A 14,019-nucleotide genomic window follows, 5' to 3' on the forward strand; every position below is an offset into this window, starting at 1 on the left:
ATGCCGAGGAAAATAAAAATATTTCCTAAAATTTAAGTTGTTACGAATATCTTCGAGTTATAACAATTTTTTAAATTTAAAATGGCACATTCCCTGAACTCCAAATTGGGCACCTTTACCCTAAGTTAACCAATCACGCGTCTTTTACGGTCACCAAGATCCTGACGGTCGAGCTGCAAAACAAGACATCATGCACAAGGCAAGGGAGGGTCGTTACCATAAATTCCAGAACGACTATAATAATTTAACCGGCCTCCTACGGGGTGTTTAATGTTTTCTTTTTAAATCTCTATTTTTCCTTCAAATCCAAATCTAATTCTTTGCGTAATTTCTTCAATTATCTACCAGTGTGGTGTGGTGTGAAATGACCGCAAAGCAGATTTGCTTGCAAAATTCGATTTTGTAACTTTATTAGTTTGTACCTACTCCTGCGTAAACGCTTAAAATTTCAAACTATTTGGTGGAAAAAATAACTCTTGTATCCAACGTGATCTTTAGTAGCATCAGTTGTCCTAATCTATCTATTCGCAAACATCTACTATCTAGTTAAAGATTTGTTCTGTGTTTTATATTTTTACGATTTCTAATCAGTTTCAGAACCAACTCTTTATTAAAATGTAAGTGCACCCCTCATTCCCTCCAACTCAAAAAGCAATGAAATACCACTAATTAGTATGTAAAATGCAGAACGTTACACCATATCATTTGCGTGCCTCCGAACCATTTATTTCTTATTTTCTTCATTTTTCTATAAACCGCTGTCACCCCTCCATTTTCGTGCTATTAATAAGCAAATGACCTTAGTTAAATAAACCATTTGTCCAATAACCGTTTTATAGGAGTACATTACAGGTTCATTCAAATAGACAGTAACAAGGGTGATAATTAATGAGTGCTCACCGAGGCCCGCCCATGGGCGGTCTCCGGTAAGCACAACCCACAGGTAACCAAAGACTTCCAACAGTTTGTGCGTGGCCTGCCGTTTGTCTACCGCTTTTCCACATCTTCCTGATGGTGAAACGAGGACCGAAAACGCGTGGTGAATTCTTAATTACTCTGGATTCAATTTTCCATAATTATTAATCATTCGTTTGGGATTTCGCGATTGGCTGCGGCCCATTAGACGGACATTAGCACCGGATAATTATGAATTTTCCAATTGTTTGGCCATAATAGTAAGTTAGTCATTTGGTATTTTTATCAATCGATTGCGATATAAGTGGTTGTCAGAATTCTAACGTCGTACAATCTGTATTCGTTTATATGGAGCCATTTAAATCATTTCCCGGAAGTTGGAGATGAACAAGGCACATCGTTACTTCGTTAATTAATAGTTTATTAAATATATTTTTGTTGCTTCGTATTGCAGCAGATTTTGAAAATATTATTTTTACCACGTACTGATGTGTTCCGAAGGTGCTTAGCGGGATTCGGGATTTACCAAATGCCCTTCCAGACTGTCCATGGACCGCGCAATCGCGGTCAGACCATCCTGAGTTTGCAATCTTAGACACTCTGTTTCCTGCAAAAAGCCAATAATTTTTCTAACTATGCCATAGTATTATTTTTAAAAAATGGTAAAAAACACGTATATAATTGGCAGAAAACAATTTCAAAGAACGAGTAATTTATAAAACAATCAGAAAGAGTCGGCAAAGAGCAAACTTAGAGTCGAATTGTGTTAACTCTTTCAAAAGTGTATGTTCTGAGACTAAAACTTCAATATAAAACCCATAAAAACGCGCCACCACGGCACTGTCACGTCGGCTTGGGTCTCATGTAGTTGTCTACACAGCTTCTACCATGTACCATAAAAAATTTCTCTCGGACTCTGAAAAATTCGAGCTTTTTTTTAGTTCAGATTCAGATTATCAAAACTTTTTACATAAAATAATTCGCCCAGATGAGACACAAGTGACAAACAATGGAATTTGCCACAGGACTCTGCAGGATTGTGCATCACCAACTTCGCTTTGGGTGCAACATGTGGTTTGGAATATTTGGCTCTCGAGTAATTGGTCCTTTCTTTGATAACCATTCCAAAGGGGCTTGGATGAGGCTTTAGAGAATCTCCCGTTGACTTAAACACAAAACTGGTGGTTGCAGCAGGACGGCGTCCTCGCACACATAACGTAAAACTCGTGCGGGAATAGATATCACATGTGTATGTACATGTCCTGTAAAATGAATAGGGACCCAGTTGAAACATCCTTGGCTAGCCCGTTCTCCAGACATGACCCGTTAGACTCTTTCTTTGGGGCTTCATGAGAAATTATGTTTATGGACGTACCATTGAGACCCAAGAAAAACTACGAAGGAGAGTTTTTGAAGCTTCGGCAACCGTCCAGTCGTTACTTAAAGCTTTAGCTGACGGAGTAAAACTGGCAAAACTTTACTTTTAGTTAGAAAAATTGGCCGGAAAATAAATTTTTTCTGTCTACATAGTGTGGTATATATGATGGTGGTATAATATTATATACAGTGGGACAGTTTTAGAGCGTCTACACATTGTGCTGGACTTGGTGCCAAAACTTACAACAAGATATTAAACCCTTCCAAATGGGGTCGAGCTTAGTCAAATTTACACTTTTAAATGTATTCTAAATTGTCACATTGGCTTACTTGCCACAAATCAAGGTAAAATATTGGTTGAATAAAGCATATAAATGTTTCCTAATAAATGCTATCGGCTTAAGTTGCTACTCGCCTTTATTTTCATATGCGCATAATGTTTACCAATTTAAATTATCTACCTTAACTAGGCTACTTATTTATATGAATATACATAGTTATCACTGCCAATTAGTGAGCCACAATCAACACGAGTAATTAACGAGGCTAAAATAGTGTATGCCATTTTTTAGATTTGCATTTTGCGTTTCAATATTCGGATATTTCTGTGCCAAATTATAATAAATTTAAATTTAGTTGACAGTCTTTTAATGTGGTTAAATTGCCTAGGTGAAGGTTAAATGAACATCTAAAATAATTTCACGTAAAATTTTTGAGTTTATCCCAGTGGTTCATAAACACTGAATCGGGAGATGGTGCTCGAATCGACGGTGCAAGTGTGAAAAGGAATCCAAAACGTAGAAAATGCAAATAGTGAAATGGAATACAAAATAAGACTAAGAACCGGCACTGTACTGGAATGGTTCAAGTGTTAATTTAATTGAAAAAAAAAATTTTTTGACAAAAAAATATAGATGGAAATAAGTGAATAACAGAGGAATACTTCGAAAAGAGCGAAAAAGAAACAAATAAAGTACAGGAACTGAACGAAGGGAATTGACTTCAACGAATATATAAATGCAAAATCAAAAATGATCTGAATTTATAAGTTCTCAAATTAGAAAGAACGCAAACTGACAAATTACGCAATTTATGGCGAAATACAGACCAGCTTGAAAAAAATTGAAAAAAAGATGTGAAGCTCTGTATCGAGATCCCAGTGTTGGTAATTGAGTCCTCTGAACTGACCAAAGCAAAATTTTCCGAGAGCTTAAAGCTCGTTTGGGTGGAAATGAAACTTTTAATTTGGGAAACCAGCATCTACGCCTATGTAATTAACGAGGAAATACCAAAGAGTACAGGGATAATGAAATAAACCCAATGCGAAGAAGGCTTCCAGCGAGGAAACCAATTTTCTTATGTTTTATTAGGTACTACAAAATCTACGCCAATGCTTCGATTATATATCTACATGACAGCGTGAAAAAAAAAATTATTTACTCCAGCGGCAGAGAAAAATTTCATTAAATTTTTTTAATTCAATATTTTCATGCCTGTAATGGTCGAACGTACCTGAAGATGTATTTTTGATTCTTCGTTACTCCACATTGATAAGCGTTATTCACCATTGCAGACCCAAGCAGCTGCTAATACAAATTAAGGAGGTGATGGATGAGGCATTCGAAATGGATCTTTCCACCAAAACCAAAGAAGAAACCATCGCTCCGGAGACCGGGAGGCTGCGCACTGCCAAGTCAATATTTTCCATTAGCAGTTTAGTTAACATTGGAGAGACTTTGGAGAGTATTGACGTCACTGATCCAGGTAAGGTAACATAAGGTCATCAAGGGCACCAAGAGGCGTCAGTTTTCAGCGGTCACTTAAATGACTCTCGACAATTATAAACTTCTTGTAGTACTTGGTACGGCGTAACGAATAACGATCGAAGACTCAACCTCAAGGAACACTTGTTTGAATTTATTTCACTAATTCAATTTTCTGAGAATAAGCAGGACTTAATTTTGTTTGAAAGACATCGGTTAGCTTTTCCTGAAGCGTGACAGTGGTAACAAAGCAATCGCCGGAGCGTACAACTTCGAACTTCCCGTCATCGTCATCTTGATTGAAGGTTTATCCGCTTTTTTGATGATTGTTTTTGCCGGTTGTGAAAAATACGGGTGTTCTGTTTTCGTTTCATTATAAACGCTATAATCAAATTAAATTTTATTAATGTTTTTGTACGATTCGATATCTTCGGCGTTGCAAAAAATTCGACGGGAGAAGAAGCGTTAATTTCAGGTCTCCCCGTGCAATAATGTAAACTCAATGGTTGTTGCGCCACGACTCGACCAAGCGACCAGATCAAGCGGAGATGAATCATACGTTGGGGTACGACATGGTGGACAAGAGCCGTTTTAGGTTCTGTTATCGCCGTGCGCAGAAACTGAGTCTGGAGAAAAAACGTTAATTTCGGGTTTCCACTTGGAACGAAAGAAATTAATTTCGGGTTTCCACTTGGAACAAAATAAATTAATTTCGGGTTTCCACTTGGAACAAAAGAAATTAATAATGAACCAAGTAAAAAAGCAATTGAAACGTTAGGTACCTAGACAGATTCTTCGGAGGAAACCGCATACACAAATAAGCGACACCAGCAAATTCTTGTGCTAATGACGAAAGTGTAAAATTCTAATTGGTTCTGGCGGATGTTTCCCTCTCCAGTGAAACATTTGCTGTGAAAGCAAATGCAAACACTATGAGATAAATAATACAAAAATACATTCATTGAATCTATCCGCATAAAGTAAGTGCGCCCTCCGGCTTTAACTCTCTGGTGCTAGAGCCAGGAGAAACATGACTGTTATCAGATGTCCCATGTACAGCATTATATCAACATTTTGGCAAATGCATCATATATGCACCGAAATTCCTCTCTTTTGATATCCAGTTTGTCAGCTGGAATCTTCGTAACATTATTGTTTGCATCTCCTACATATACAGGGCGTCCTTTTCAAGTGCGTTCACTATCAAACGGCTGGAGCCAGAACGTTGGTTATAGCAGACAAAAGTTGGCGTTTGTGGAACCCGTTTGGGAAACCTTTGCAATGTTGCCACATATCGTGTGACAGGGATTTTTGGGCAAAAAATCGACGAACTAATATCATTTTTCGTGCGATGAGTGTTCCTCACTGACTGAAGAATTTTTTTTTCATAGTGAGGCTCTGCAGTCAAAATATTTAACCTACATATAATTTCATTTGATTAATTTTCTACGCAGGTTTCTCGTAATCACATCCCAAAATCTTCCCATAATTTGGGGTTATGCACCGCATATATTGTCATTTCGATAATTTAATTCGTTTAGGAACCCAACGCTTCCCTTGTAGTTCACTTACTAATGCATCTATAATCTTCTGTTATTATTTTTCAACTCAGACAGATCTCTGGAGACTAAAACTAAGATTCACACGTGGACTTCAGTTCACTTACCTGCCGTTTGCTCGCACGGGCCCTTATCGTTGGATTTTCTCAAGAGCACTGCGCTTGAAAGACAACTAATTGAATTATCCGTCCCAAAACACATTGGTGGTCTAATTAAAACATTAGAATCCATGATCCCTTTTGGCGATGGTTAATTTAAATTTCATTACAAGAACAAATTATAATTTATGATCTATATGGCGCCGGAACTTGTTCAACACTCAAAAATTATGTAAATATATTCAAAGTAGTTAGGTGAGGTATCATTTGTTAAACCTGAAAATTATTTTTTGACATTATTTGTGCATTTTAATTCATGCCTTTTTAACGGGGTGCTTTCAAACTATAAAACGAAATGAACAGAATTAAACATTGACGTTTATTGAGCATAAACTTTGTGTCTGTAGTGGTAATTTTTTAGGTTCTATAAGATTGTGTAAATATAAGGATTTAATTAATTTAACAAGTCGTGGCGGTTGTAGACTTTTAGATGTTTGTTTTTCTTAATTATTTTGTCGCTTTTCGGTAATTCGAAAAACATAACTTCGTCCCTGTCACGAGACTCCCCCTCATAGCGCTCCGTTTTCCTAATGTTATTAATCATCTAGAACCGCGCAGTGCTTCGACTGCATCGCGAGAAATCCGAAAAACGATAAAATTATAAACATTTTAAATTTCAAAATTAAAAAGTCACATTTTCTACTTTCGAGCTCCGCCCGAAATTCTAACATTCAAAAAACGAATCCCGGAGTAACCACAGGTGCGAATTACGTAACTCACATACAGCGCACTGCTAGCGATTGCCGATAAAATCGTACATTAATGGAGTTCATTAGTGAACGGCTTTGTAGAGGAATGCGATAATGATACCTCTATGAAAAAGTCACTTTAAAACATTCATTTATGAAGTGAAGCAATTTACCTAATATGTGCATCGGTAAGTAATACTTTACCGTATGCTGATTGCAGTTAGTCAAGATAGCTATTGCCGTTGAGCGCGATCATGTATCTGCCTCGCGTCATTCGCTCAGCAATCGGGTGCGGTAATAGTACATTACCTTATGATAACAGTAAGAAGCGTGTTACACGCGAGAAGTAATTTCCGTTAGCGCAGTAGAAAAACAAACTTTACACCACTCGGTCGGGCAAAATAACACCTCGCAGGCTCGAACGAGTGAGACGAAGTGCCCCAAAATTCCTGCGAAATAGACAGACGACGAAGAGAAGCCAGGTCTTGGATTATTTCATCTTCCGTATGAGTCAGACGTTACAATGATTATGGATATCAAAGGCTTCGCCCTGCAATTTGCAACTGCTCCTACACACAATCAGACATACACAATTGAATCGAGAAAAGCAGTTAAATCCCGGAGTGCTCTCTTGAAGGCGGATTCTGTAATCGGCGGCCAAATGCTTCAATCTTAGAGCGTTGCCTACGAATGTCTCCTAATCCGGATCAATTAAACCGGTCCGATCCGGATTTTCGTATTAGAATAATGAGCAACGAACGGTAAAATGATGGTAAATTATATGGTTTGAACAAATATGATCGGTTTATTTAAAAATTTATATAACGACGTCGTTTAAGCATTATTTTGAAAATTTTGTAATTATTCCGTGGCGAATACATCCCCGTCCAGCCTCCATTGCACGCTGGCGAAGCATTCTAAGTGTGGTCATGCGCGATGGTGGTTTTCTCTGCCCACTGAATGCACGTGGATAAACATTTAATAGTCTCGTTTTCCAGGGACGCCTCTATTTAATTGTTGCAGAACATTCCCCTAATCGCCGATATTTTCATGAGGCCTTTTATTAGCTACACTTCTGAGACATAAATAAAAGTAGTTCAGCAACTACCTTTCATTCTCTCAGTTCATAGTTGGGGATTCCCTGCGCTATTCGCGTACAGTCCGGGTCAGAGAAACCGTGATGGATCCGGGCCACAAAGGGGCACAGTAGAAAAAAAGATTTTTTCAATTTTGTCCCAACCGCAAAGACATCCGTATTACAGGGTGTTCGGATTAGCGGAGCTTAATTGCAGCTCGCCAAATCAGTTGATTTTGTCAATCGACATCGCAATGGAAATGACACGTTTGGCCTGACTTGGCATCTTGCCATTACGCAAGAGAGATGCAATATTGGCTTCGACAAAACAACATTCCATTTGTGCTCAAAAACGATAATCCTCCTGATCTGCCTCAAACCGGCCGAACTGAAGATTTTTGGGCACGTTCATCTCGCGAAGTATACGGTGGAGGGTAGAAAACATAAAATGAACAACTACGACGTAGAATCTTTGAAATGTTATGCGAAATTGACGTTGAGCTTGTCTAAAACTTAATGTTTGATATACGCAGAGAACTGCGTCTCGTGGAGGTGCCATGGACCTCTTTGTGTGATTTAAAATAAAAAGGGGCCTGCAGTCAAGCTCTCAATTAAAGTAGATAACAGATGATCCAAATGTTTTTATTTATTACAAAAAACTCTTGCCTACGATGTAGTGCCAAAATCTTGAGGCGTACGTCGCTCCCTAAATTCAGCAATCTGGTCCCCGGCAGATAAACTCCGATCTGAGGGCTTAAATGTATAGTTATAACTACATTGTATCAATTTGTAGAAATCTCAGTCAGAGTGCTTCCTATAATTCAGCCTGCAGGAATTTCAAATATTGCTCTCCCATCCAGTCGATGCGTAGATTTATGGGAAAATAATTGACGTGAACATTCATTACTTAAAGAACCTGTTTTAGTCTGCATTAAATGAACAAAAAAGACAAAAATTCCCTATTAAAACTGAACAATTTCGACTTTTACTTACAGTCGATGCAACGTACTTCGCAGCCTCATCTCATCATCATCCCAGTTATAATTTCATTCTTCAAGGACGTGGACGTCGTTGAGAAAAAGCAAAAGATCACCCAAATGGTCTCTTTTTGTCATATTTTAAGTGCTTTTCTGGGTTACAATGTGTTGATCATAAAACTGAGACATCCGCGAGATGAAATAAGTAATTAAAATCACATCTGACTACCGTCCAATTACAGAGAAGCATTGAGCTGCAACAGTCTTATAAAATTCTCTCTAATTAAAAAGTTTTTCTGGGGTTCCGGTTGAGCTAACCACAAGTTCATTACCAAGATATTAGATTCGAGCATGACCCAACGCTTTTTTTGTCGTTTTGTTGACTTTAACCACTTATTGACAATACCTCGTTATATCTGAAGCAAATCGAATCAGACCCGTATAAAACAATATATTTCCAGCCCGATAAATCAATGAACTAAATCAACATTGTTTTTCGGCTCAAATTAGAATGGTACCACGTAATTATATACTTTTTTCTGTGTTCATTTCCTTTAAGATTTCGTCTGTTTCTTTGGTTAATTTATTACATGCTTAAATAAGTCAAAATTGAATTACCTAAAAACTGGAAATGCTTTCCGTTACTTTTCTTAGCGGTAGGTAGGAAGAATAATTAATCACTGACGTTGAATATGTAATTTATTTGCATTTATTAGAAGTTCCGGTGGGTCCAATTGAAATTAATCCCATAATAGAGAGCATAATACTGAATGAGGCGATATTTTCTATTTGAACAGGATCCCGTATTAATGCAATGCACATTGCTGATTTAGGTGTTTTTCATGCTCCAGATGATCGGCATATTTGAAACGATCATTTTCTTTGTGTCACTCGTATTTCACAAAACTGAATTAATTAATTTTATTTGCATTCGCCATAAAAAAAATCTGGAGTGTCCGAGCGGTGATGTAGGCGCTTCGTCTTCGAGAAAGCTCATCGTTGCTGGGGACCACCATAAAACATCACTGTAAAATTTGGGGGAGACAGACTAGAAATCAGAAAGTGAACGGAAAGAGGCGGAGGTCACACTTAGGAACACGGACTCGCCGGTATCACCACAATTATCCCACCTCCTCCTCCTCCTCCTCCTCCTTCTCCTCATCCTCCTCCTCCTCCTTCTCAATACCCCGAATCCGGGATCCTTCTTTAAAAAGAAGTGCCGGCTATGTTTGTCAAGTGTGAGCGAACAGTGGGAGTTTTGGAGGACTATCACTTAAATGTCCGTGAAGTAGGTGGGAACGCGACCAACCCCCATTGGCGCGGTTACAAGACGTTCTTGAAATGCTTCGTTTTGAACCCACAGCATGGTTTCGAAATCGGGAATAAAAGAAATATATTCAGTGAATCACTAGGAGGGGGGTACTGCCCGGTGTTGGCCTGCTTTTTCTCCAGATCTCGACCTCATCGAACGTGTCTCGGTCATGCTAAGCGGACAATTAGGTCCAGAACTTCTGCAGTTCGACAAACTAAGCAAGTGGAAGCTGTTTGGGCTGCGACCCGGGACAATTTGGGGGCAATTGCGATTATTTGTTTCCGACAATTTACTTTAAGCGTGAAAAGGTGCAAGAATGCTGCGATAAGAGCCCGTGGACGGCACACGCGCTATTAATGAAACGAACTGTGCACGTTTTTCTTGTTGAATGTTTCTGTTATGCACTTTCTTTAAAATTCAATATTTACCTGACTAACTTCCGATAAATGCCTCGTTCGGTTTTTACTTTCGAAAATCGCCACACGGCGACCTTTAACCGCGCCTTTGGGACGGTAACATACAGGGTGTCATTAAGTACGACGCCCTGTGTCTCGGAAACGAAGCAGTACTGGACCTATGTTTGTATACATTTTTCATCTAAGAACCACCCAAAAACTAACTCCGTGATGTTTGACCACAGGTTTTGACACCCTGTATAGTAATGTCAGCGCATTCCGGGCAGAAAGAGAACCTAAGGTGACATTCCGATAAGCCATCTCTAAGAAGTACCCAGTCGTACCTCCATCAGTTAAACAACTTAATGTTGTATTACTGTGTGTTGCCAAGAACAAGCCAAAACGTAAAACAATAAAAAGATATTAGATTAAAGGAAATGCAATATACGACCCAATTAATCATTTTCGACGGAATTATTATCTATGCAAAACTGTTTTGAAGGTTTGAAGAAATATGTTTATTAGCTTTCGCTTAAACTGATTAGCTCAGCTTGCTAACAGTACTTTATATAATGCGTCAGTACAGGGTACTAATTAATAAACTAATATAAAAAAGGTTGAGAGAGATTAGGTTACTCGTTAGGGGAGATTATTAACAGCGCAGGTAGTATATAAAATAAAACTTCTAATTATGGAAATATGTTTGAAATTAACGTTAAATATTTGTGCCACCATTGACTATTACATCAGAATTTGAAAAAACCTTAAATATATATACAGTGGTGAAAAAAAGTATGGAAACTTTTGAATTTTGCATTTAAATTAGACACTAAGGAATATAGGCAAGAACCATTACTTGAAGTATAAACTAAATATATTGCTCATTTATTTAAACAATAAAATTAAAATTTTCATTCGCAAGTGCGCCCTGTAGAAAATAAATTCAAAATTTACAAGGAAAAAAGTATGGAAACTTTAACGTTTTAAGAATACATTTACAACAAAAAAGTTATTAATAATTTGTAGAGTAACCATTAGCGTCTAGAACTGCTTGGCATCGTTTGGGCATAGAATCAATTAATTTTTGCAGCGTCTCGTTTGGTATTTTAGACCATTCCAATTTAATTATTTCGAAGAGTTCTTTCAAATTTTTAATATTTGAATGAGTCCGAATCCGTTGATCCAAAATATTTCACAAATGTTCGATTGGGTTCAGATCTGGAGACTGAGATGGCCATTCAAGTTTGTTAATATTTTTCTGCAAAAACCATTATTTTACTATCTTTGCAGAATGCTTGGGATCATTGTCCTGCTGAAAAACCCATATAATCGGCATTTCTTCTTCTGCAAACGGTAATATTTTGTTCTCTAGAATGTCTTTATCTTGAAATCGATCCATACGCCCTTCAATTAGAACGATCGGCCCAACGCCAGATCTCGAAAACACACAAACACAAATCATCTTAGCACCCTCAAACTTTCGATGTAAACTTTTTAAAGTTAGGCCCTTGTAATATAGGCAAATTTTACACAAAAAATTCGTCATCTATATATCAGGTCGGGTACTATTGGGATAGTCCTCGTATAATAGAAGGGTACGATTTTCAAGGACGACAAAGTTCTTTTAATTTATGGAGAGACCGTAGTTAGTACTACACAAACAGAACAGTTGCCAGTACTCATTTTGACACTCTCAAAATCTTCTACGGAATAGTTTTAGAATTATCTCACATAGTATATATGCTGCGTGGCACAGAACAGAGAACACCCCGTAAAAATGGTTTTATTTAAATCATTTTTGGTACGCATGTTTCTTACCCTAAAACAAACACTTCAATAAAAAAATAAGCAAGTTTTATTGTTAAAAGCAAAGAAAAAATGAATAATTTGTCGGTCCTCCGCGGTGTCTTATACATTCTTGTGCACTTCTAGGATCTTCTGAAATTATTAATGTTCACTTGGGGGATCTCATTTCAGGCTAACTGGACAACATGACATAGCACTGCTAGGGTTTGTGGGGGCTGAAGTAAATTATGCAACCTTCTACCTACAATATCTCAATTGGTGAAAGGCCTGGAGATCGAGGTGGTTAAAGTAACAAATTGAACGCATTTTGTTGAAAGAAGTCCATAGGCACTCTAGCCACATGTGGTCTTGCGTTGTCTTGCTGGAAAAGTGGATTAACAAGAATTTCCAGATAACGCACAAGATGAGGTTTAAGAACTCCTTGGATATATCGTTGGGCTTTTGTACTGCCTGTGATGAAAAGTAAAGGTGACTTGCTACCATAGGGAATAGCACCCCAAACCATTACCCCAACAGTCTGATGGACATGCCTCTGCATTGTAGACTGAGGATCCCGTCTTTCACCTCGTCTTCTTCTTACTCTTGCCTGACCATCATGCATACCCAAACAGAATCTGGTTTCGTCACTACACACGATATTATCCCACTTCCCATTACAATGTATCCGTTCTCTGTATCACTGGAGTTGATTTTAACAATGATTTAAAGTGAGGGTTAACACAAGATAGAGACGGTAGAAAATCAGTCCAAAACTACTTATCCAGCGATAAATGGTTCGAATCTCAATGTGCCTTCCACACTCAACAAACCACTGATGCGCCTGCGTCTTCGACGAGACGAGCCCATCTCTTAGGATCATAATTCGAAGTTGGCGATCTTGGCGTTCTGTAGTTTTTCGGGATTGTCCAGTACCTCTCCTTTTGCTTGTTTACTCTTGTTGGAACCATGCCTGACCACATCTCACTATAGTGTTTTCACTACGTTTCAATCTAGTGGCAATTTCCCTAGATAACCGAGAAGCCTCTCATAGACCCACCATTTGACTTCTCCCCAACTCGTTCATTTGATGAAAATTTCTCTGCATTCTGGATCTAAGCATATTTGGTTTAATCTAAAAACAGTTTTTACGCACACTATACGCCAATAAATGATATTTTGCAGTCATATTGTTGATGTTTCATTGGAATTTTTATAGTAAAAAAAAACCAAAAATTCCTGATAACTCGTAAATACATTGATAAATATGACTGAAAATTTAATCGTTTTTTGTGTTCCCACACACAAACATGCATACCAAAAATATTTAAGTAAAACCATTTCTACGGGGTGTTCTTTTTTCTACGTCACGCAGTATGCATGCTGTAACAATCATTTTTAACCTCGAAACTCATTGAGTTTATCCACTTCTTATGTTCCTTATGGCGCAGGGGTCAAACACACAAAGACCATTTCTTCAACTTAATTGGTGGCGCTTTCGTTGCCGATGGGTTCAGTCGAAAAGTCTTACTAATAAATGTTAACCCATTTAGTAACCAATTAGAGTGCAAAAACAAATTATCTTTAATTGGTTAGTCAGAGTACTAATAAAAACAAAAGTCAGTAATAAATTTTAATCAAGTAAAGGTATACGAAACAATGTGGTGCGCCCTTAGGGTCGATGCCAATTATTCTACATTTAATGTCGGCACGACTAGACAAAGGATTTTTATGACTCAAAGGAGGAGAGAAACAAATTAATGCGTCCGCATATTTATTGCCAGAGCAGCCGGATTAAATTCCTGTGAGGGTACGCTTGTTCGTATTGGTTCTCGTTTTTGAAGTTTTTAATTTTTTTGATTTAAGGTTCGCAGCCCCTTGGAAAAAATACTAGCTACAACCTACTAGTATTCTCTCCTGAGATAACAAGATTTTCAATCACGTCCCTCTCCTAATATTGCTTTCTAACCCCTGACGACCGAGAGTGTCCTGTCGTGAAATCCTAAAGTTCTCGTGT

The 14,019-nt window shown here is 37.9% G+C and overlaps 1 protein-coding gene across 2 annotated transcripts in view; it reads left to right on the plus strand.

Moving 5' to 3' along the window:
• The first annotated feature begins 954 nt into the window (after positions 1-954).
• The window catches only part of LOC136340736 (homeobox protein aristaless-like), a 71,983-nt gene continuing 58,918 nt past the window's right edge, over positions 955-14,019 (plus strand). The window contains exons 1-2 of one of the 2 annotated variants that reach the window (XM_066285039.1): positions 955-1,175; positions 3,866-4,056. In XM_066285039.1, the coding sequence (XP_066141136.1) occupies positions 3,900-4,056 (157 nt within the window). In that variant the 5' untranslated portion in view covers positions 955-1,175; positions 3,866-3,899. The remainder of the gene's footprint in view (positions 1,176-3,865; positions 4,057-14,019) is intronic. The other variant, XM_066285041.1, reaches the window with a different exon arrangement.

The sequence above is a fragment of the Euwallacea fornicatus genome, chromosome 8 (genome assembly GCF_040115645.1).
Source record: "Euwallacea fornicatus isolate EFF26 chromosome 8, ASM4011564v1, whole genome shotgun sequence".
Lineage (NCBI taxonomy): Eukaryota > Metazoa > Arthropoda > Insecta > Coleoptera > Curculionidae > Euwallacea > Euwallacea fornicatus.